The following is a 25,649-nucleotide window of genomic DNA, read 5'->3' as shown; positions in this document are numbered from 1 at the left end:
CAATTTTCTCTAGATTTTTGATTAGTAAATCTTTCCTCTTAAGAATAGAGGTCTCTGAATCGCGTAATAACCTCCTTTTCCTCTTCCCTATTATAAGGTAGATTCGGGGCTCTTTGTGCCTTGCTTTGTATTTTCTACAGTTTCGTTCTGGCTTCCTCTACTCTTTTAGAAATCCAACTATATTTTTTTCGGTCTAACTTATTCAAATTCCCTTTCAATCTTAGTTTCTCACAAACTCTGAACATCTTTGTTCCATTAATTTTGATATTCCAAGTTTCATTAAGTATTTCATTAAATCCTTCATATTTCATCCATAAGTTGAAAAACTTAAATGGTCTTTTCTATTTTTTTCTCTTTCCTAAAAGAATTTCAAAGGGCAGTGGTTAGAGATACCTGGTTGCAAAACCTAAATTTGGCTTCTTGGGTAAAACTCCACCCATTTTTCATTCACTAGGCCTATATCAATTCTTCTCATTCTCATGTTGTCGGCCCCTCTTGAAGTTGACCATGAAAATAGATTACCTGAGAAAGACAGTTCAATGTAGTTTATGTCTCGAATGTATTCATTGAAATCTTGCATGTCTTGTGTTATGTCTGTCTCAGACTCTCTTTCATTCCTGAATCTTGTAATGTTAAAATCTCCCATAATAACCCACAGTTCTTCGTCCATAATGTTTCTTCTCAAATCATTTCAATGTGTCTTCCTTTCTGTCTTAGAGTTACTTGCATGGACTACCGCAAAGAAGATTTTTACCTTTGTCACTAGATTGATAACCTCTGTCAAAATAACTTGTTTGCTTTCAAAATTTTTTTGACTTCAACTTTTTTTTATTCCATCCTACCCATATTCTGTTTTTAACCCCATTAGAGTTATGAATAAATTCTCATTCTTCTTTGAAACAACCCTAGACAACGTTCTCTATTTGACTTTGCATGACTTTTGTTTCAATAATTTCAAATACTGTGATTTCATTTCTTTCTGCTATTCTTCTAACCACTATTCTCTTTATAAGGTCATTTAACCCTCTAATATTCCATGTCATTAAGTTCATTAATGAAAAAAAGATATTCCAGCTTTACTTCCCATTCCTTCCTTTACCCTTTCTTCCTTTAATTTTTCCCATATAACAGGGCTTTAAGGAATTGTATTTTCCTTAATTTTGCTTACCTTGCTGTTTTGAGATTTTTGTGTTTCTCTAGTCAACCTTCTTCTGAATTGGAGATTGCACAATTTCACTCGATTCAACTACCTCTACTTTATCTTTCTCATTTCCTTCACCCACTTCCCTTTTCTTGCTTTCTCCCACGCTTTCTTTTTCTACTGCCTCTTTAGTATTGATTCTTCCTTCCAGGTCAAGCTTCTTTGTTACCTCTTCATTCTCAGCATTTGATTCTGAATTTCTTACCACTCTATCATCCTTCCCCTGTTCTTCAAAACTCTGTTCTAAATTTCCTTCTTTATCTCGATCCTTCTGCTTACTCAATACTGATTCTTTAGTAACCTCTTTCTTCATTTCATTCTTAGCCTTTTCCTTTTCCAACCTTTCATGTTCTTCTTTCTGTTTCTTTTCTATCTCTTGCTCGATCTTCTTCTTCCTTTCTTCTTCAATCATTTTCGGGCACTTGTAACAGACATGTTTGAATGTGTTATAGTCAAAGTGTCTACTCGGCCTCCACTCATATGAGATTCTTATAATTGTGGGTTCACCTTTTCTGTCTGTTACCGTCATTTGGTATGAAATTTGATCTCGGGTGTATTTCAATGCACATCCTAGCATAAGTCATATGCTCACATTTTTTTTGTAATTGGGTCCATGTAGAGTGAACTCCCCAATAGGCTCACAAAGTGACTTAATATTTCAGGGTTATACATGTAGGGAGGGATAATGCGCAATTGGAACCAGATTTGCGTAGTTTCTTTGGGCTTGCTTAAGAGCTTCATACCTTTTGCCAAATTTTCGAGTTTCATGTAGTTCTTCCCAACAAATGTGTACCCGTTGATCAGAATACTTTCAAAATCTGATCCTTCTTTGAATTTGAGAAAGTACAAGTCATTAATGTTTTATGTTACCTTTTCTAGACCATTTTCTCCCCATTGTTCCATTATGATTTTTTTGGTTACTAGAAATGACACATTCTTTCTTCCGATGAAGTTTCCCACTATGACATTATTCCATGACTTTACACAATTTTCCTCAACTTTTTGGGGTAGTTTGAATTCAAACGGAGAACCGGTAATTTCAACCTTTTGCTCAAATGTTTCAAGGAAAATCTTTCCCCTTTCTTGAACTAGGTTGTCAAATTTTTTCCCCTTTGTTCTTCTGCCCTGCATTCTATTCATGTTGTTCATTCTGCTCGTTACTCGGGTTTTTCCATGTTTTCTAATCTGTACTATACTTTTGCTCTATTTTCTAATCCTTCCCTTAAATTTTGTTCTATTCTTCAGCTTTCTTCCAGACCTGATCTACATTCCAATTAGAATTGTTCTTTATGAAGTAGACTCTGATTTTTGGGCATTTAGAGAGTTCTCTCAAAATTTCAACAAACCAGCTCACAATAGTATCGTAATTCTCTTTTTTTAGGTGATTCCAGTCTTGCAGGTAATGCATGTTGAGCTACTCTGTGTACTGTTGGCTTTTCTCTTTGCTTAAAACGATTTGGCCTTTTCTTGCCCAGTATCAATAATTTCGTTATCTGATTTCTAAGCCCTTTCAAGTTGGCCCTTACATTAAAACTGACCCTCCATTTCCTCGGGTCTGTTTTATTACCCAATACTTTTTCTACCATTCCCTACGCTTTTCCTGTTTCACCCAGATTTTCTACATTAATTCTTTCTATTTTCAATTCTTTCTGGATTACTTTCCCCGCTTCTTTGTCTGAGTCAGGTATCTCAATAGTCTCAAGTTGAATTTGATTCCCATTGGAATCCGAGTTAATAACTTGTGCATTTTTATTTCTTAGACTATCTTCCTGAACTACTCTATCTTTTCCTAGAGCATGTTCTAGACTATCACAATCTAGGCTATCAACATGTATTCCACTAACAGTTCTATTATCATTTGCATTCATCTCATGAGTGTTATTGGGATTGGTAGAAAACATACATGGCGTGCTGACTACAAAATCCTTATTATTACTCTTGCTCACGTCAGTCTAATCTCCACTCTTTTGCTCTTGGCTTTGGAGATCCATAATTTTCAAGGAGGATATTCGTGAGATTCTCTCCTAAGCCTTTGTGGAGGTTAGTTACATTTGAATTCTCTGTCTTAAGATCAAGGGAGCAGGTGTTGGATTCACCCATTGCCTGATTAAGAGAGTTAGTCGGGCTTGTACCAACTATTGATAAAGAGGGAATTGCCCGTACTGCTGAAGCTACGATGTTTGTAGTGATATTTAAAGTGGTCGACACGGACGGATTCATGTGAGTGAAGCTTTTAACAATTTTACAATACACATAGGTTTGAAATTTGTAAAATTTCAAGGAAATTGATTTCATGATGTACTCTAGTCTTGACCGAGAATGGTATCAATTGTCAATTGAGAGAGATCGACAAAGAGATTTACTATATTTCTACGAAAAGACGACCCTTTCGACCGAGAGATGAACGCACGACACACGGATCACACAGATGGCATAGTTCGCACGACAACGAACGGTGTGTGATTTCTTTGCGAATGCGACGGATGGTTTCTTCAACGAAAATTACGACCGCGACAATATTGTCGACATATTGCAGCGCACACGGCACATTGATCGTACAGTTCACAATTCACTTAGGGTTTTGTCGTATCTTCCATAAACCATATAACTTTGTAGCTTAATACAAATTGATTCACACTCTTAACTTCTTAACTATTTAACATTCTAATATCCCCTCATAATATGTAAGCCTCTCAAATTCATCTTGTCTCGAAGCGAACAAAACATACTTAAATTCAACGCCTTAGTGAAAATATCTGCATACTACACTCTAGAGTACACGTGTTGAGGAAGAATGAAGCCTTGTTTGAAATGATCACGTACAATGTGACAATTAATGTCCAAAATTTTTATACATTTACGGAAGAAAATATTTTAAGTGATATGTATCGCTACTTGATTGTCACATCTCAATGGAATTGCCGATGTGAATTTCACACTTAAATCATGTAGTAAATAACTAAGTAATCCATTTGACTTCACAAAACGTCCTAGCCATACTTCTGTACTCTGCTTAAGTAAAAGATCTAGATAATGTACTTTGTATAAGAGCATCCCCATACTTGACACAAAATCATGTAATAGACCGACTATTGTCATTGCAAATGGCTCAATTTGCATCTAAAATACTCTCAAGAAGATCATTATAACCCAAAAAAACCTTTTATCAGTTTCCACGGAAAGCTTGAGGTTCGAGAATTTCAAACTCGATTTACGTGTCAGAAATATTTTTAAAAATAAAACATTATTTTAAAAGATTTTGATAATTCCTGATAGCTTTTTAAATTAATTATTTTCAAATTTGAATAATCTAAGGATTTAGATTTAATCAAATAACAATTTGATTTCTTTTATAAATCCCTTGTTTAAATTAATTTAAAATAATTAATTTAAAGAAGATTACTTATTTGAAAATAGAGTCGCCAATTAATTTTTGAAAATCAATAAAAATGGCATACGTGTACAAGCGTATTGGCTATAGTGTTTTTAGTTTGTAGTTTGGTGACACTCGAGAAAAAACTTTTGCGCTTCATCCTCCGTACCCATTTTGAAAAAGGTATCTACTTTATAAATTTAGACTTTGAAAATCAATTGTATAACGTTTTATTTTTATCAATTATTCTTCTGATCCTAAGCATTCATAAATTTTAGCGTTATTTAAAATATTGTAACAACAATATTGAAGTGCTAATACTTGTTGCTGATGACGACTAAAGAGGAAAATACTTAAAAAATATCAATCATCTAAGGGCATTAATGTTTAAACATAAATCCCAAACAAGCCTTATCAAAATATTTAATTTGAGAAATATCCCAAAAATATTTTGAAATCATTTTTTAATTTTTTGGGATTTTTAGAAAATGGTTTGATCTTCAAAAATTACAAAAATAATTTTAGATTTTGGAAATGAGAACCAAACAAGCCTTAGGACCAGTGTCCTAGATCCTGGGTTCGTTTAATCGGTCGAGGGCTAAGAGCCCTCGGTCCTAGGTCAGGAGCATATCAGTCGAGGCTCAAGATCCTCAGCCGGACATCTCGGTCCTAGCTAAAAAGTCTTAGTTTGGGTGCTAAGGACTCCCGGCCGAGTGCCAAAATTCTCGGTCGGACCTTTTGGTCCTCGATAAAGAACATCGGTCGTACCTCTCGATCTTAGCTAACAAGCCTCGGTTGGACCTGTCGGTCCTATGTTAAGTTTCTCGGTCAGACCTCTTGGTCAGGACCAAAGATCCACGGTCCTGACTAATAAGCCTCGATCCTCAAGAACACCAAAATTGTAGGTTTTGCAATTTTGATGGGGGCTTGGATTCTGGGCCCGGGTAGCTTCACAAAGCTCCTAGGAATATTTAGAACATCATCATAATGTATCAACCGACTTGGGTGATGATCAATTTGTTCAAAACAGTTTGTAGCCAAAAATTGGGTTTTTGGTTTTAAAGTTGTTTTAAAGTGTAAGGAGCTAGCCAATAGCTTCCTTATACCTCATATACTTGATTGGTACCAAAACAAGAACACTGTCTGTTCATTTGGACTAATTCAAGAACTCAAAAATTTCAATTATTTTAAAAATTTTGATTTTAATCAAACATGATCCAAACAGTTGTCCAACATCATTATAAACATGTTAGAATGATTTATGGGTAATTGTTATCGAGGATTAACCCAAGAACAACAAACCCATTTTTGAATTATTAAAATTAAAATTTAAAAAATATATCTCAAAATTAATAAATAAAATATTAAATATATATATATATATATATATATATTTATATATATATATATATATATATATATATATTTATATATATATATATATATATATATTTATATATATATATAAATATATATATATATATATATATATATATAAATATATACTGTTAAATGTTCTTTCTCTTCTTATTATTACTTTATTTTTTTTCCAACCAATAATATATTTATACTTCATTCTCTCCCAAATTCCCTCTACTTTCACTACTATTTTAGAAAATTATATAACTATAACTTCTTCTAACAAAAAAAAATATTAAAAATATAATATTTTTGTCTGTAAAATGAAACTGGATGAAAGGTATTGAAAACCTTGTGATTATAATATTGCTAGCAAAGCCAACTATTATTTATGTGATTATAATAATGCTAGCAAAGCCAACTACATAGATAGTTGATCAAATGATCTTTCAACACGTGCCTTAATTGGAGGATATCATGAATTATTGCATTTTGTGAATGTTTATGTCGGTTAATTTCAATTATAAGTTATATTACTATAAATAGTTATGAAAAGTTATTTTCAATTGCTTCTCATTCCAGTTAATAAATTTCCTTTTTTTAGTAAAAAATAATCCTACTAAACTTCTCATCTGACCCAAATTGGACCTTTTGGACACAAACACGGAATGTCTCGAATTATTTATTTGTGTCGTTTTTATTATTTTTCGCTAAAAAAGACTTTCCAAATAAATATTTTACGTCTTTTTATTGATTTTGTAATAAGCAATGTCATGCCTTAACCCATTTTTTTTATACCAATATATATATATATATATATATATGGACTGGATCAGTTAGTTTGAGTTTTATTTTCTGCCCAATTTGTATAAAAAAAATAAATGTTTTAAATTGGGCTAAGCCCATCAGAAGCCTATTATAATCCTGATTTACACACACAAAAAAAAAATCTAATAATAAATTGGACTCAAAGCCCACTGCTATTTATGTGATTATTTTTTAGGTGAATCAGAAAAAAATATATAAAAAGAAAAAATGAAATAAATAAATAAATGGATAAATAATTGATCTTGATTATGAATTAGAATCTTATTCACACCATTAGAAGATGCATAAATAAAACTTGACGCACTCATTTAAATTATAAGTTTATTTTTAGAATTGGTCTCTTTAATTGTTTATTTCATTATACAATTAATAATTTCTTTTTGCTTATTAATTTATCAATATATATTTATAATTCATTAATTCCATTTTATTTTAATATAAAGAAATACATTTCATGATGAGAATCAAATGAAGTTATTAATTTAGACAGGTCAATTTTAATTTAGGATCGAAATTATTCTATCCTGGATAGGCCATCATTTATTAGATAGACGATTACTTGTTCAAGATGCAATTAAGCCCTAGATGCAAATAAAAAATATTATGGCCCACAAATTAGAAAAAATATGATACCAAATGAAAGTGCAGCAAAAATTAAATATTAAAGTTTTTCATTTTTTTTTTGTTACTAGTTGAGACATTACAATATATCAACATTTTTAATTTATCTTAAAACAATTTTAATATGTTATTGTATAATTTGTCTTAATTAGTTATAATTAGAATTGTGAAAATGAAAGAAATGAAATCCAATTTTTATTAGTTTCAATCTCTATTCTCAACGAATGTTTTATTTGATTTATTTATTATATTTTTATTACTCTAAAAATATAAAACATATTTTAAAACATATATTTTTATTATTTGATTAATTCATCAATTTCTCTATTATTTATTGAATATTTATTTATTTAATACCTTATTTGAAATAAAAAAAAATCAGATTAAATGTATATATTTTATTATTTGATTAATTCATCAATTTCTCTATTATTTATTGAATATTTATTTATCTAATACCTTATTTATTAAAGATTTATATGCATAGATTTTAATTACAACTTGTTATCGGTTCTAGACTATTATTTATTGAATATTTATTTATTTAATACTTTATTTGAAATAAAAAATCAGATTAAACATAAATATTTCATTATTTGATTAATTCATCAAATTTTCTATTATTTATTGAATATTTATTTATTTAATACCTTATTTATTAAAATTTTATACATCAGATTTTAAGTACAACTTGTTATAAATTTTTAGACTTTATAACAATATTAAATATACTTTTTTTAAAAATCAATGCTTAATGCAGAATATTAAAGATGCAGAAACAATTGCAATTTGAAGAAAACTCAACAATCTATTCTTTTAGATTGGAATTGAGACCAAAATTTCTCTTTGTTAAATAAATGCATGTTAGCAAATGAGTGTAATTCCAGTAAGAATTCTTGTTTTTAGAATTCCAAATATACTATTGTCCGTAATGATAACATTGATATTAATCAATGTAAAACTGTAATTCCTATTAATTTTTCAACCAAATTGGATGTTGGTTTGTTACATGCTAGAATCGGTCATGTGAAACAGTATTGAAAACAATAGTTGGGAATAAACAGATAAGTTTATCCCATTGTGAAACTTGTGAAATGACAAAAATGCAGAGATTATCATTTCCAGATAGTACAAACAGGGCAAAGAACAATTTTAATTAATTCACATTTACCTTTGGAAACCTTACAAAAAAAAGGCATTATAAACACATGATCTTACATGTTAACTATAGTGGATTATCATACAAGATCAACATAGACGTATATGTTAATCGATAAGATAATAGTCCCTGAACAAATAAAAAATTTCCTAAAATTTGTGGAAACACAGTTCAAAGGAAATGTCAAAATAACCAGATCTGATAATAGGTCTGAGTTTGTTAACAAAACATGTTCGAATATGTTCCATATGTTAAATATATTTATTCTTATCTTGTTTTAGTCTGGATTATCTAATAATTTTCTTTAGTTATGATCTATAATCTTCAACATTATATTAGTGTTTAACTAGACAAAACAAGATTAATGATTCTCTATGTTAATAAGTCGATATAATAAGTTAAGCGGAAGCGTACCTGATGTCATTGCCCAAAGCTTTTGAGTTACCACAGGTTGGATCTTCCAATTCTATAGACCGTCTCTCTTGCTTCTCTCTAACGATGGAGGTTATGAGAAAATGAAACTGACATCTATGAATCGGGGACCACAACCCTATTTATATTGTCATTTATTTATTATTTAATCCATCATAAATATTAAATAAATATCCGGTTTCTACACATAATAAACTGTACCATACTAATAACCAAACATGACTTAGCCCAATAACCAAAATACTTTAGTGGATCACTTTATCAATTGGGTTCTGAATAAACAATAGCCCAAACACATTATTTATATATATTAGTCCAATAAATCTAACAATCTCCCACTTGGACAATATATGTAATTAAATGTGTTCATCTTTATGCGCAAATAATGTAGCTATCATACTTTAAAGTCACTCTAAATCAATCTCGTCCATTAATTATATAAACATTGGACCAAAGAGGTTTTAATTACATTAGTTTGTAATTTAACCCATCAATGATCACGAATATCAGTATAACTAAATGACATAGATCATAGTATGGATGTGTAACATATAAATGACATCTAATGTGATCATGAATCATGTCAACTTCTAACTGGTCCCTAATGAGATCAAAGTTTTCAAAAAACAGAGTGTAACAAAAATTCTTTATTATCCATAAACTACAGTAATCAATAAGTCTGTGTTACATATATATAAAAGCAAACTCCCACTAAAACTGAATATTTTTAAATGACATAACACCCATTCGAGCAGTATGCTCCACAAAGACCTTAGGTGGTAGTCCCTTAGTTAACGGATCCGCAATCATAGAGTTTGTACCAATATGTTATATATATAAATGACCACTCTGAACTCTTTCTTTAACAACTAAGAATTTGATGTCAATGTGTTTTGACTTGGTTGAACTCCTATTGTTGTTTGAATACATGACTGCTGATTTATTGTCACAAAATAGCTTTAATGGTCTTTCAATTCCTTCCACAATTTTCAGTCTAGTGACAAAATTCCGCAACCACATTCCATGATTAGATGCCTCATGACATGCTATAAATTCAGCGGCCATAGTAGAGGAAGCTATGAGTGTTTGTTTAACACTCTTTCATGAGATTGCTCCTCCAGCAAGCATGAAGATATAACCTGAAGTGGATCTCCGACTGTCTTGGCATCTAGTAAAATCCGAGTCTGAATATCCAACGATCTCCAGTTGGTCCGATTTCTTATATGTGAGCATGAAGTCTTCAGTTCTTTTTAAATACCGCATTGCCCGCTTGACTGCTATCCAATGATCCATACCAGGGTTACTCAGATATCTGCCCAACATTCCGACAATGTATGCCAAATCTGGTCGAGTACAAACTTGTGCATACATCAAACTCCCTACTGCAGATGCATAAGGGATTTTCTGCATTTCTTTAACTTTAAGATCATTCTTAGGGCATTATTGAAGACAAAATTTGTCTCCTTTAACAACGAGGGTAATTCCTGATTTACATTCTTGCATGCCATATCTCTTTAGTACATTCTCAATGTAGCTCTTTTGTGACAATCCAAGTATACCTCGAGAACGGTCTCGATGTATCTGAATTCCTAATACAAAAGAGGCATCACCAAGATCTTTCATTTCAAACTTAGTTGAAAGTAATCTTTTAGTTTCATGCAGTAAGCCTGTATCATTGCTAGCGAGCAATATATCATCAACATATAAAATCAGAAAAATATGTCTACTCCCACAGAACTTGTGGTATACACAGTCATCAATTACATTACTCTCAAAACCAAATAAGAACCAGTTCTTAATAATAATCTAAAGTTCCCAATAGCCTCAACTTCAACTGATTTGTCATCGCCCACAAATATGAATCTTTCATCATTACTTGGCTTTCGGCAGCTCAGACAACCCTGCATAGAAACACTAATGTGAGTAGTAGCACCAGAATCTACCCACCAAGTGTTACTCGGTACTGAAGTTAAATTAACCTCAGAGCAAACTAAAGTAAGAATGTCACCTTTCTTTGCACGCCACGCGTGATATTTGGTGCAGTCCCTCTTCATGTGTGTGGATTGCCGACAAAAGAAACAACTAAATTCCTCTTTTTCTTTAGTTTGTTGTTTCTTTTGTGCGGGACCACCAGCAGCTTCTTTAGGGTTCTTCCTTTTATTTCTTTGATCCCTGAAGTTATTTTTCAAAGCCAGATGAGCACTTTCAGTCCGATCTTGCTTCAATCTCTCTTCCTCTTGCACACAATATGAAATGAGCTCATTAAGAGTCCATTTCTCCTTCTGACAGTTATAACTTACCTTAAATTGGTTAAATTGTGCAGGAAGAGAGATCAAAACTAAATGCACGAGCAATTCATCAGAAAACTCTAACTTTAGTGCTTTTAGTTTTGAAGCAATGTGAGACATTTCCATAATGTACTCCCTTATATTTCCTTTTCATTTATATTTCATTGAGGTTAAGCTCGCTAGAAGCGTGCTAGTTTCAGCCTTATCGGTTTTTGCAAAACGTTTCTCAATTTCCTCAATGAATTCCTTAGCATCAGTAACTTCAGAGATATCACCCCGAAATGTTTTTGGAATTCCTAGCTTGATAATCATTAAACACATGCGATTTGATCTATCCCACTTTTCAAGGTCCCGTTTTTTCATCATGTGTACCCTCATCTATAATAGTGGGACGATCAATCCGAAGCGCAAGGTCTAGATCCATACAACCGAGGATAATCAGAATATTTTCTTTCCAGTACTTAAAGTTATTTCCATTCAGTATAGGAATCGAATTAACATTGGCAGATATAGAAGAAGCGGAAGCATTAACTGAAATCATAAACACATATTTTATCCAAATATAATTAATATTTATATTAAGATTTGTCCATCAAAAAAATAAATAAATTATCTGGCACAACATTAAAAGTTAGTCTTTTGACGTAAATCTTAACTTGTAAATGATAATTTAGTGTTATGATCAAATATTGACAAAAAATCATGTCAAACAATAAATCTATCTTTGGACCGAATTATTGTTCACAAAAATATCATAATTGTCACATATTTATCATTACATGTATATATTTAATCCGGCACGACAATATTGATCTTCCTTTGGGCCGATATAATATCCGCATGAATTAAAAGTATACTATCATTTAAAATTCTTAACAAATTAATCTTCACAAGAGAGGATGCTTTGGTAACATGTTGTTTCAATCAATTGCTAATAATAATAACTCTTTCAATCTTAATATAATCTTAATTCTTTAATTTCTAATAACCTTTTGGTGTGGTTTAACTTTATATCATCAAAATAATTAAAATTTCTTTAATGATATGTTATATTTTTTAATAACCGATATAAAATATATGAGTAAAAAAAAATTAACTGTCACTTACATATTTAATGTAAATATAAAATATATACTTAATATTATATATATAACGGTTCTAAAAATAAATTTAAAGTTGTTTATCAATTCGATGACTTTTCAGATTATATATATATATATATATATACATATATATATATTTAAACAATAAATATATAATAATTTTAATCTTTATTTGTTTACTTTATTTATTATAATAAAATAAATAATAAATAAAAGTTTGAACCTTTTTAAATTCCATATATATATATATATTTAAATAATAAATATATAAATAACATAATAATAATAATAATACTTAGTCTTATTTATTTTATTAATAGCAAATGAAGTAAACTAGGAACTCAAAAGTCAGTGTAAAGAAATCGTGATTTCTTCATAATCTTAATATTAAAAGATTAATCATTTCTTCATAACAGAATCTTAAGATCAACAAATCAACAATTTCTTCCTAACATAATCTTAAGATCAACGGATCAACGATTTCTTCATATCACAATCTTAGTATTAACAGATCAAAAATGTATTCATATCATAATCTTAACATCAACAGATCAACATAGAGATTTGCTCTGATACCAATTGTTAATTATATTTATTCTTATCTTGTTTTAGTCTGGATTATCTAATAGTTTTCTTTAGTCATGATCTATAATCTTCAACATTATATTAGTGTTTAACTAGACAAAACAAGATTAATGATTCTCTATGTTAATAAGTCGATATGATAAGTTAAGCGGAAGCGTACCTGATGTCATTGCCCAAAGCTTTTGAGTTACCATAGGTTGGATCTTCCAATTCTATAGACCGTTTCTCTTACTTCTCTCTAACGATGGAGGTTATGAGAAAATGAAACGAATCGGGAACCACAACCCTATTTATATTGTCATTTATTTATTATTTAATCCATCATAAATATTAAATAAATATCCGGTTTCTACACATAATAAACTGTACCATACTAATAACCAAACATGACTTAGCCCAATAACCAAAATACTTTAGTGGATCACTTTATCAATTGGGTTCTGAATAAACAATAGCCCAAAAACATTATTTATATATATTAGTCCAATAAATCTAACACCATAATCTTCGAATCATACACCAAAGAACATGTAACTACACACCACAATTGACGTAGTCGAAAGAAAACACAAACATCTTGTTAAAACATGAAGAGCTTTGATGTTTTATTCAAATACACCTAGAAAATTTTGGTCATTCTCTTTACTAATAGCAACTTATTTGATAAATAGAATGCCTACAAGAATTCTAAATTGGAATTCTCCATTTGAAATGTTGTATAAAACAAAACCTAATTATATAGAGTTAAAAACATTTAGTACTCTATGTTATGCCTCAAACTTGTCTCCACATAAAACCAAGTTTGATCCAAGAGTAAGAAAATGTGTTCTTATGGGATATCCACAAAATAGAAAAGGATACATATTGATAGAACTTGAAACTCAAGAAATTTTCACATCAAGAGGTGTCAAGTTCTATGAACATATATTTCCTTTTAAAAGGACATAACAGAAAACTCAAAGGATAACATTAATCCTCAAATCCTCTATGAAGATGTAGAAATACAAACTCAAAATGATAATGAAAATAATGAAGAAGAAAATATACTTAACCCTGAAACAATAGAACAGGAAACCCAACCTAATTCTGGACTTAAAACAAACATAAACAACGAAGATGATTTAATTCCAACTAGAAAAAGTAGCAGAAACAAAAAAAAAATACCAAGATGGATGAATGACTATGTTGCAAATAATATATCCAATATAAAAGAAAAAGACAACACCAAACACTTTTCCATTTGAAACTAAAACTAATGACAATGAATACATAAATTTTTTTGTCAAATTTAAATGATCACAAAGAACCAAACAATTTTAAAGAAGCATGTTGTCATCCTAAATGGAATGAAGCAATGAATAAAGAAATTAAAGCTTTAAAACTAAACAACACATGGGAGTTAACAAAACTACCAAAAGGAAAAAGACATTAGGCTGTAAATAGGTGTATAAAATAAAGATACACCTGAATGGTTCAATAGAAAAGTATAAAGCCTGACTAGTAGCAAAGGGACATCACTAAATAGAAGGGTTGACATTAATAAATTTTTTGCATCAGTAGCTAAAACAGTATTTATATGGATACTAATAACTTTAGCTAGTTACAAAGATGGAAATTAGACCACATAGACATAAACAATGCTTTTCTACATGGAAAGTTAGAAGATGATGTATATATGATGCTTCCACCAGGTTACAAAAACACCAAAACAAAACAAGTATGCAAAATAAACAGAAGCATATATGGATTAAAACAATCTGGTAGACATTGGAACATAGAGATTTCAAATTGTCTTATAAAAGAAAAATATAAAGTTAATGATCATTGCTTGTTTATAAAACAAATGGAAATAAAATTACACCAGTATTAGTATATGTGGATGATATAATAATTACTGGAAATGATGAAATAGAAATAAAAAAACTAAGGAGGTATTAAACCAAAAATTCTCCATAAAAGATCTCGGAAATGCAAAATATTTCTTAGGAATAGAAATAACAAGAAACTCTAAAGGTATATATCTAAACTAAAGGAAATATGTACTTGACATTATCAATAACTTAGGATTAATGGGATGTAAATCATCAAATACACCTATGCAAAAAGGTTTTAAATCAGAACCGAAAAAAGAAGATGAACTAACTAATCCCGAACCTTTTAGAAGACTAATTGAAAAACATCTCGAACCTTTTAGAAGACTAATTGAAAAACTTATATACCTTAACTTAACTAGACCAGACATAACTTTCTGTGTACAACAACTCTCACAATACATGTTAAAACCAACAAAAAATCAAATGGATGCTGCAATACAAATCGTGAAATACCTAAAAGAAAATCCTTCGCTAGATATATTTTACGAAGCAAATCAAGAAACAGAGATTAAAGCATACTCAGATGTAGACTGAACAACTTGTACAATAAGCCGGAGATCAATAACTGATTTTTGTGTTTTTTAGGAAATTCACCTATTTCCTGGAAAACAAATAAACAAGGAACAATTTCTAGATCATCTGCTGAAGCAGAATATAGAAGTTTAGCAAACACCGTATGTAAGCTACAATGGATAACATACATATTCAAAGATTTTGACATAAAAATTAACCTATCAATTCAACTTTGGTGCGATAACCAAAGTGCAATTCACATAACAAAGAACCCTATATTTCATGAAAGAACTAAACATTTTGATATTGATTGTCATGTAGTTAGAAATCAATATAAAAATAATTTAATAAACTTGAATCACATTTCAACAAAACAATAAATTGCGGACATCTTCACCAAAGCAGTCGAAGGAAGCCACTTAGCAAAGCTAAAGACGGGATTAAATTTGCAAGACTTTCATCTCGGGATATGAGAATATCGAATTAATTTAATTTGATTTAAGCTGATTTATTTAATTGTAATTTGTTTTAGATTATTATGTAAATATTCTAATAGTTTAAGGACTCATGTGACATTGTACCTAAACTAGTTATATAATAAAATCAAACAGAACAAAATAAAAGCATTATATTCTTTCCCTAATTCAAACCTAACATCTTCTTTCTCGCTCTCCAATTCTAGATTATTCGAAGAAATTATTTAATTATTTGTTAGTTTCAACTAATCATATGCGACTAAAAAGCCAATAGTACGAATTGAATTGACTTTGTTTGGTTCTTTTTTGCTCGAGGAGCTTTCATTTTATTATTTTAGTAGCAAATCAGTAGACACTAGTAGAAAAAGGGGTATTAGTAAGGACGAAAATCGTTACGGAAAGTCTCAAAAGTCGTCACTGATAATATTCTGTAACGACGAATAAAGCCGTTATCATTCGTTACAGAAACGAGCGTTACTGATACTCTTCTAGTATTAGTAACGGTTGTCGAAAGCTGTTACTGACACTCGTCAACAACAGTAACAGTTTTAGCTAAGATTAAACCGTTACTGATATAGCATAAGTAACGGTTTTCTTATTTGTAAAACTATCACTGATATAGCATTAGTAACGGTTTTCCTATTTACAAAACCGTTACTGATATAACATTAGTAACGATTTTCTCATTTGTAAAACTTTTACTGATATAGAATTAGTAACGGTTTTCTTATTTGTAAAACCGTTACTGATATATTACTAGTAACGGTTTTCTTATATATAAAAATGTTACTAAAAACATAATCGTTTTTTTAATATTTCATATTGGTACTTATATAAACAATAATAATTATTCATTTTGCAAAACCGTTAATATATTACAAAAACCACAATCATCAATCCAAAAACTACAATCATAATCCAAAAATCACAATCATCCACAAACCATAATCATAAATCCACAATTCATCAATCCACATAAACCATAAACTAACCAGACTTCAAAAACATAAATCATAAACTAACTAGAATTCAAAAACCATAAACTAACCAGAATTCAAGTGGGAGGGGCATCATCTCTAGTGGGAAAGGCAGGGGGACGTGGAGGGCGAGAGTTAACGGGAATCAAGGATAATATGAAGGTCATCTTCTCCCTCATCTCGATCATCTCATTCCGCATTTGATCACGCTCTTGTATAGATTGTTGTCTCTCCCTTTGTGCTTCTTCACGCTCCATTAATGTTTCTTCACGCTCTCTCCGTGACTAAAGTCTCTCAGCTTCACGCTCCTCTCGTATTCTCTGCATCTCCTCAAGTAAAACTCGGTTTTCCTCACGGATCTGTTGTGTGTCACTGTGTGGAGTGCTAGAAGAACCCCCACGAGCATCTGCTTTAAAATATGTAGGTGTGACACCTGAGCCCATACCCACGACTCGCCCATGTTCTTGAGACCCGAACGCGTACTCAGCCAACTGCAGGTCATTCTTACTCGGGTCTTCTTCTATAGCAGTTTGCAAAGCAGTCTACAAACACAAATTACATTTAGACATGGGTATTCTAAACCGTTATAGATGTTTAATGAGTATTAGTAACGGTTATCCCAAAAACCGTTACTAATACTTAATGTGAAGACGAGATGACAAGAGGCATATCAGTAACAGTTTTAGGCTAAAACGTTACCAATACTTGTATTAGTAACGATTTTCCTTCAAAACCGTTACAAATATGTATTGTGTAAAATTAAAGGTGAAGGTATATCAGTAACGATTTTAGACATAATCGTTGCTGATACTCTTAATTCGAAAAAGATATAAAAAACAGTTCATATCAGTAACGATTGTTCTTTATGCCCGTTATTGAATATTCATATCAGTAACGGTTGTATATAGCCGTTACTGATATATCCATAACAATAACAATTTCATATAATCGTTACGGATAAAATTTATCAGTAAGGGCGCTATAGCGCCGTTACTAATTTTCGTTACCAAAGCGTCTTTTTTACTAGTGAGACATATAATTATTTTTAGGTAATTGAACTTGTGATAAATCGTGTCACAAATTTATTTATAATGATTTTGTTTAACCCGATTTTGTGATTATGAAGTGTAGTTAGCTAGTGTAATAAAATAAATAAAACAATATGTAAAGGATTACCCCAAGACATCAATAAGTTAAGAATGTAATTATTTTGATTTTATATTCATATATTTTAATTTATTTATAAAATTTAAAATTAAATTAATATAAAGATGAAATTTTACAACAAAGAAAACGTCCCCTATAGATTTACGGGCTCACAATTAAAACCTTAGCGGCGTAATATATGTGTCGACAAATATTCTTACAGCATATATTTTTACCTTTTACCAACACAAATTTATCTGATGGTAATATTCTACTGATGTCGCCACATTGCGGCACTAAGTCATGCGTTGGTAAAACAATTTTTAAGCGTTAGAAACAGTGATTTTTAGTAGTAAGAATTTTAACTGGTGCGGACAACAAAACACGTTCATGTCATAGAGGTTTTACAAACCAATGGTCCTAAACTCTTATAGATAAGAACTCCATTATGTCAAAAGAAAATAAATAAATAAACATACTATAATATATATATATATATATATATATATATATATTAGTGCAATTTACGTACAATAATATTTTTAGGAGACTAAATGTCCCGAGTTTAATTCTTATTTAAAACACTTTAAATGAAAGTTGAAGTTGTGAATTAAGGGTCATGTCTTCAAATGAGGGTTTAATTATTCGATCAAGCATGCCAAATAATAATAATATATATATATATAATTAATTATAAACCTGCAGCAAGCAAAATAATAAAATTTAAATGTTATAAAATAAATATATTCTTATTTGTTATAATTTTTTATGAGTCATGTAGAATTGGGCCTAAGGTTTATAAGGCCCAATTTGGTGTGCCTCAATGTTAAGTAAAAACGTGAAGGTATATATATACGATTATTTGTTGGATTCAAAAACCACTGGTAAAAAAAGGACCTTTACCGACGGTTTTTACCGAAGGTTTTGTAAACCTCTCCTAAATACTCCCGAGAGGAACAAATCCTTCGGGATTAAAAATAGATTCCGAGTGGGGTGTAAAACCTTCGGGTTTATTAACTATTACCGAAAGTTCTACAAAGAACTTTCGGTTCTTACCTTCCCAAAAACCAAAAAAAATTCTAAGTGTTGGATGTTGGTTATTTACGAAGGTTTTTGTAAAAACCTTCGGTTTTGAAATCCCTGGATTTTTAATTGCTAGGGTTATTCAAAGAACCTTCGGATTTGCCTTTTTTGAAATTCTCATTTCCGAAAGTTTTACAAATAACCTTCGGTTTTGCTCAATTAAAAAAATTCTAAATTTAGTAATGGTTATTTCCGAAGGGTCTTTAATAAACTTTCGGTTTTGACTAATATCAAAACCGAAAGTTTTATGAAAACCTTCGGCATCAACCTCTATAAATACAAACCCTAACCCTTCTCTTTTTCATTCCACTATTCTCTCCTTTCTCTCTCTTCCGCGCCGCCGCCGCCTGCCTCCTCCACGCCGGTTCTTCTCCTCTCTCGTTCAGGTAATTTGTTTCATTTCTTTTTTTTTTTATTATGAGATTTAGATTTCTTAAGATTATATATATATTATAGATCTAGATTTATGCTAGTTTACGTTATTTTGTTTGATTAATATATATATACATATATCTGAAATGCATTTAGGATATGGGTGATTCGACATGGAAGAGACTTCGGCGTACACCAGAGAAACTGCATCCGTGTTACCAGAATCTGATAGCACAATCAGAAATTGCGGCACGTGAGGAAGAGGTAAGACAGATGACACTGGAAATGGAACAAATCCGATTAAGGGATGCGGAAAGAGGTCGTTTGCTCAGTGAAATTAAAGCGGACCGGGCCGAAATGTCCCAGAGATTAGAGAATCTCGAACAGGAACTTGTATTGTTGAGGAGTCGAGTGAATCAACCACCCCCTCCTTCCACCCCATCTAATAATTAATTTCTAGATTTATTATGGGTTTATTAGTTTTTCCGTACGAACGATCATGATAATTAATATTTTTATGTGTTATGTTTTAATATTTATGAATTATTATTATTATGTTTGGTTTGGTGTGGTTTAATATATATGTTGTTAAATAATTATGTTTTGTTTACTTTTCACCTTTTTAAAAAAAAAACGCATGCCAAAACCGAAGTTTTATTTGAAAACCTTCGTTTTTGACCCATATTTTAAAAAATCTTAGGGTAAAAACCGAAGGTTTTCAAATAAACCTTCGGTTTTTACACACGATTAAAAAATCTGAAAATTTTCTAAGTATGGGGGAAGGGTAAAAACCGAAAGTTTCCAAATAAACCTTCGGTTTTACCCCATGTTTAAAAAAATCAAAATAATTTCTAAGTATGGGGAAGGGTAAAAACCAAATGTTTTCAAATAAACCTTCGGTTTTGCCCTATGTTTAAAAAATCTAAAAAAATTTTAAGTGTGGGGAAGGGTAAAAACCGAAGGTTTTCAAATAAACCTTTGGTTTTGCCCCATGTTTAAAAAAATCTAAAAAATTTCTAAGTGTGGGGAAGGGTAAAAACCGAAGGTTTTCAAATAAACCTTCGGTTTTGCCCCATGTTTAAAAAAATCTAAAAAATTTCTAAGTGTGGGGAAGGGTAAAAACCGAAGGTTTTCAAATAAACCTTCGGTTTTGACCCCCTGTTTAAAAAAATCTAAAAAATTTCTAAGTATGGGGAAGGGTAAAAACCGAAGGTTTATTCAAAACCTTCGCAAATACCAATAAAAACCGAAAGTTATACTATTAACTTTCGGTTTTACCACTACCTAATTTGTTAATTTATTTTGTTTTAAACCTACTAATCTAGACTCCTAACTAATATAATCAAGTGTGTGTTATATTTTAAAAATGAAGATTGTGTTTGATGTTAAAATCTTTATGATTGTGTTTGATTATATAAAGAAGTGTATATGTATGTTTGTGTTTGATGATCATATGAATGTGTACAAAATTTGATCATATAGATTGTGTAATGTTTTAAGGATATCAAATAAGTTAAAATAATGATGTTCAAAGTCATTAGAAGGTTAAAAACCAATTAATTTAGCAATTTGTGAAATTGTAATTCCGAAAGTTAATTGTATAACTTTCGGAAATAATCATCAAAACCGAAAGTTATACAATTAACTTTCGTTTTTATCTAATTAAATTAAATTGTACACCTTTCAAAACCGAGAGATTTAGACATATCTCTCGGAATGTAATTGATCAAAACCGAGAGGTTTATTCAAAACCTTCACAAATACCAATAAAAACCGAAAGTTATACTATTAACTTTCGGTTTTACCACTACATAATTTGTTAATTTATTTTGTTTTAAACCTACTAATCTAGAGTCCTAACTAATATAATCAATTGTGTGTTGTATTTTAAAAATTAATATTTTGTTTAATGTTAAAATGTTTATGATTGTGTTTGATTATATAAAGAAGTGTATATGTATGTTTGTGTTTGATGATCCTATGTATTTGTGTAATGTTTGATTATATGGATTGGGGAATGTTTTAAGGATATCCAATGTGTTAAATTAATGTTGTTCTAGGTTATTAGAAAGTGATAAACCAATTAATTTTAAAATTTGTGAAGTTGTAAACTCGAAAGTTTATTATATAACTTTCGGAAATAATTATCAAAACCGAGAATTTAAATATAACTTTCGGTTTTTATATTGAGAAAAACCGAAGGTTATATTAAAACTCTCGTTTTTTATCAATGTGAAAACCGAAGGTTATATTAAAACTCTCGGTTTTATCAATGAAAAACCGAAAGTTTTAGTAAAACTCTCGGTTTTCACATTGATAAAAAACGAGAGTTTTAATATAACCTTCGGGTTTTATCAATATAAAAACCGAAAGTTTTAGGAAAACTTTCGGTAATTAAGTTAATTAAAAAAAACAGCCCTCTTTTTCCCTTTTCTTCTTCCCCGTTTTCTTCTTCCCCGTTTTCTTCTCACCGCTCTCCTCCGCGCCGCCTTGAATCCAAGATCGACGCCGCCGACAGATCGACGCTACTACTCTTCTCCAACTGCTGCCCTGCCGCCAGACGCCGATTGAAGAAAGCCGCGACGCCTCCCTGCTGCTGCCCTGCCGCCAGTCGCCGCCTCCTGCCGCTTGAAGATAAGGTAAATTCATTTTTTTCCATATTATTGTTAGATTCTTCTTTGATTAAGTGTTAGATTAGGTTAGATTAGGTTTTGAAATTAGTTTTGGATAAGATTTTGGATTAGGTTTTAGGATTATGTTTTTGTGTTAGGTTTTTGGAATTGATTGTTGGATTTTGTTTTTTGATTAATAATGTTGGATTAATGTTAGATTAGGTTGATAATATTGTTAGATTATGTATTGGATTGTTTTGGATTGGTTTTGTGTTAGGTTTTTGGGAATTGGTTGTTGAATTTTGTTTTTTGATTAATAATGTTGGATTATTGTTAGATTAGGTTGATATTATTGTTAGATTATGTATTGGATTGTTTTGGATTGGTTTTGTGTTAGGTTTTTTGGAATTGGTTGTTGGATTTTGTTTTTTGATTAATAATGTTGGATTATTGTTAGATTAGGTTGATATTATTGTTAGATTATGTATTGGATTGGTTTTGTGTTAGGTTTTTTGGAATTGGTTGTTAGATTTCGGTTTGATTTTGGTTGGTTTGATTTATTGTTATTAGGTTTGAATTACGAATTTCAGTCGCCCACTGTCGGCCCGTCGATCTACATCCGCTGCTCTTATTCGTCGCTCTTTTTGTGCAAGGTTAGTTCATGTTGGTTTATTATATAGTTAGGTTAGTTTAATGTTAGATTTATGTTAGATTTTCATGTTAGTTTTTCATGTTAGATTGAAGTTTGATTTATGTTAGGTTTGATTTATGTTAGATTAGGTATTAGGTTTGGTTTATGTTAGATTATGTTAGATTAGGTTTGAAATGGGTATTAATGAAATAATGTTGAATTAGATTGGGTTTGAATTATATATGATGGTTAGAATTGTTATATCGAATGATTTGTGTATGAATAAAATTATGTTGGATTAGAATTGATTGTTTTGAAATGTGTATGAATGAAATAATGTTAGATTATGCTAGATTTAAGTTACATTCATGTTAGGTTTTATTATTGTTTGTTTATGTTGAATATTGGTTGGACAATGTTAGATTAATTTGAATTTTGGTTGGATAATGTTAGATTAAATTGAACTTTGGTTGGATAATGATAGAATAGGTAGAAATTATGTTAGCATTATGTAATCCTAATTAATTTAGACAAATTTAAGTAAGTAATAATCACGGTTGTTTTCCATTTTATTAGAAATATGAAAGTACCCGATAAAAGCTGAATGACCTTACGTCGAGATCATCCAGATTACGAGGAAGGTGTTGACAAATTCCTCGAGTATGCTGTTAGGAATACATCCTGACAAACCGTGAAATGTCCCTGCGTGAAATGCTTGAACACGCCGTTTATGGAAATAGACGAAGTGAAGACTCACCTCATCATTTATGGAATAAATGTTCATTATGAGTATTGGTATTTTCATGGAGAAAAAAGACGTACTACTCAAGTTGTTAATGACGATGTCGATGAAGATGCCGATGACTTAGATGATGATGATGATGACGATGATCAGTCGAAGGATGCCGTGCCAGAATTCAACGATGCGAGACCGGAGATGAATAATACAGTTAATGAAGAGGTCAACGAAGAACGTTATATGCACGAATTTATAAACGATATGTTCCCCAACGTTAATAACGTCCCGAGCAACGATGAACCAGTCGAAGATGCGCATAAATTTTATAAATTGCTTGATGATTGCAAACGGCCATTGTATGAAGGTGCTCGAATAACGAAATCATCGGCACTACTGAAACTACTTCACATAAAAAATGTATGTCAGTGGACGAATTCTTCGTTCGATATGTTGCTGCGTCTGCTTAAAGACTACATATTACCGATTGACGCTGAATTGCCAAACTCATACTACGAAAGTAAAAAATTCATTACTAATATCGGGCTTAAATATGACAGGATAGACGCATGTAAGAACAACTGTATGCTATTTTGGAAGGACGGCATAAATGAAGATTCTTGCAGAGTTTGCGGTCTTTCAAGATGGAAAGTCGACCAAACAAGTGGGAAAGTTCGGGAGAAGAAAAACGGGAAATTCATTCCAAAAAAGGTGTTGAGATATTTCCCTTTAATACCAAGACTGCAAAGACTATACATGTCCTCAAAAACGGCTCCAATGATGAGATGGCATAAAGAAGGAAGAGTTGATAGTGATACGTTTAGACATCCCGCTGATTCCTTAACTTGGAAGACGTTTGATGAAAATTATACAGATTTTGCTTCAGAATCTCGAAACGTAAGACTGGGTTTATCAAGCGATGGGTTTCAGCCATTTGCAAATGGGAAAAAATCATACAGTGTTTGGCCGGTTATTCTCGTTCCTTATAATGTGTCACCCACGACTTGCATGGATTCTAGCAATTTCATCTTATCTATGTTAATTCCAAGTCCAAAGAGTCCGGGAGATGCAATTGACATATTTCTCCAGCCATTGATCAAAGAGTTGCATGAACTGTGGCAAACAGGTGTGAAAACGTTTGATGCACACACCTCGCAATACTTTAACATGCGAGCGGCGTTGTTGTGGACCATTAACGACTTTCCCGCATACGCGAATTTATCATGCTGGAGTACGAAAGGTAAATTCGCTTGTCCTTGTTGTAACAACGACACGGTATCCCTTCGATTGGTTCATGGTTCCAAACAATGTTACTTGGGTCATAGACGTTTCCTCCACCGAAGCACAAATACAGAAGGGATAAAGAGTCGTTTGATGGTCAAACTGATTATAGAGATCCCCCTAGATTGTTAACGGGGCAAGAATGTTACGAGCAAGCACGAGACCTAGAAGACATAATTCTTAGTGCGGATCTGAGCAAGAGAACCAAGATATATCATGAAACGCGGGGAGACAATTGGAACAAACTTAGCATTTTCTTCCGTCTGCCTTATTGGAAATCGCTATTATTGAGACATAATTTGGATGTGATGCATATTGAGAAAAATATATGTGATAGCGTGTTGGGAACAATAATGAATGTGAAAGAGAAGACTAAGGATGGTCCTAAAGCCCGTAAAGACTTAGAACTCTTAGGCATAAAATCATGGTTACATCCTATAAATGATGAAGGAGTTGTTCATTATCCAGAAGCGCCTTTCACTTTGACATCCGAAAATAAAAAACGGCTTTGTAACTTCTTGAAAGATCTCAAGTTGCCTGATGGGTTTTGCTCAAATATCGGCGGTTGTGTAAATTTGGAAGAGAAAAAGATTTCTGGATTAAAGAGTCATGATTGTCACATTTTATTGGAATATCTTATTCCTTTAGCAACTCGTGGATTACTTTCAGATAATGTGTATGATGCGTTAGTAAATATGTCTCGTTTCTTTTGGTTGCTGTGCTTCAAAGAGTTGATTCAAGAGGACCTCGAACAATTGTACATGGATATTACATTGACACTTTGCAAATTCGAAATGATTTTTCCGCCGTCAATCTTCGACATCATGATGCATCTCCCGGTTCACTTGTCCTTTGAGGCTTTGCTTGGAGGACATGTTCAGTATCGATGGATGTATCCGTTCGAAAATTACATGGGTACAATGAAAAGATATTTGAGGAATAATAACCACCCCGAAGCCTCTATAAGCGAGATCTATCTTGTTAATGAGAGTATTAGTT

General features: G+C 31.3%; 1 protein-coding gene across 1 annotated transcript; it reads right to left on the bottom strand.

Annotated features, from left to right (window-relative positions):
* Positions 1 to 11,411: 11,411 nt before the first annotated feature.
* Positions 11,412 to 11,802, bottom strand: LOC124943167. The gene is made up of 2 exons (XM_047483717.1): positions 11,634 to 11,802; positions 11,412 to 11,557 (listed from the first exon to the last, which is right to left on the bottom strand). Exons 1-2 carry the CDS (start codon positions 11,800 to 11,802, stop codon positions 11,412 to 11,414), a joined length of 315 nt encoding a protein of 104 aa, XP_047339673.1.
* Between the last annotated feature and the right edge of the window lie 13,847 nt (positions 11,803 to 25,649).

The sequence above is a fragment of the Impatiens glandulifera genome, chromosome 6 (genome assembly GCF_907164915.1).
Source record: "Impatiens glandulifera chromosome 6, dImpGla2.1, whole genome shotgun sequence".
Taxonomy (NCBI): Eukaryota; Viridiplantae; Streptophyta; class Magnoliopsida; order Ericales; family Balsaminaceae; genus Impatiens; species Impatiens glandulifera.
The sequence above is the reverse complement of the archived record's forward strand: the minus strand, read 5'-3'. Positions and strand labels throughout refer to the sequence as shown.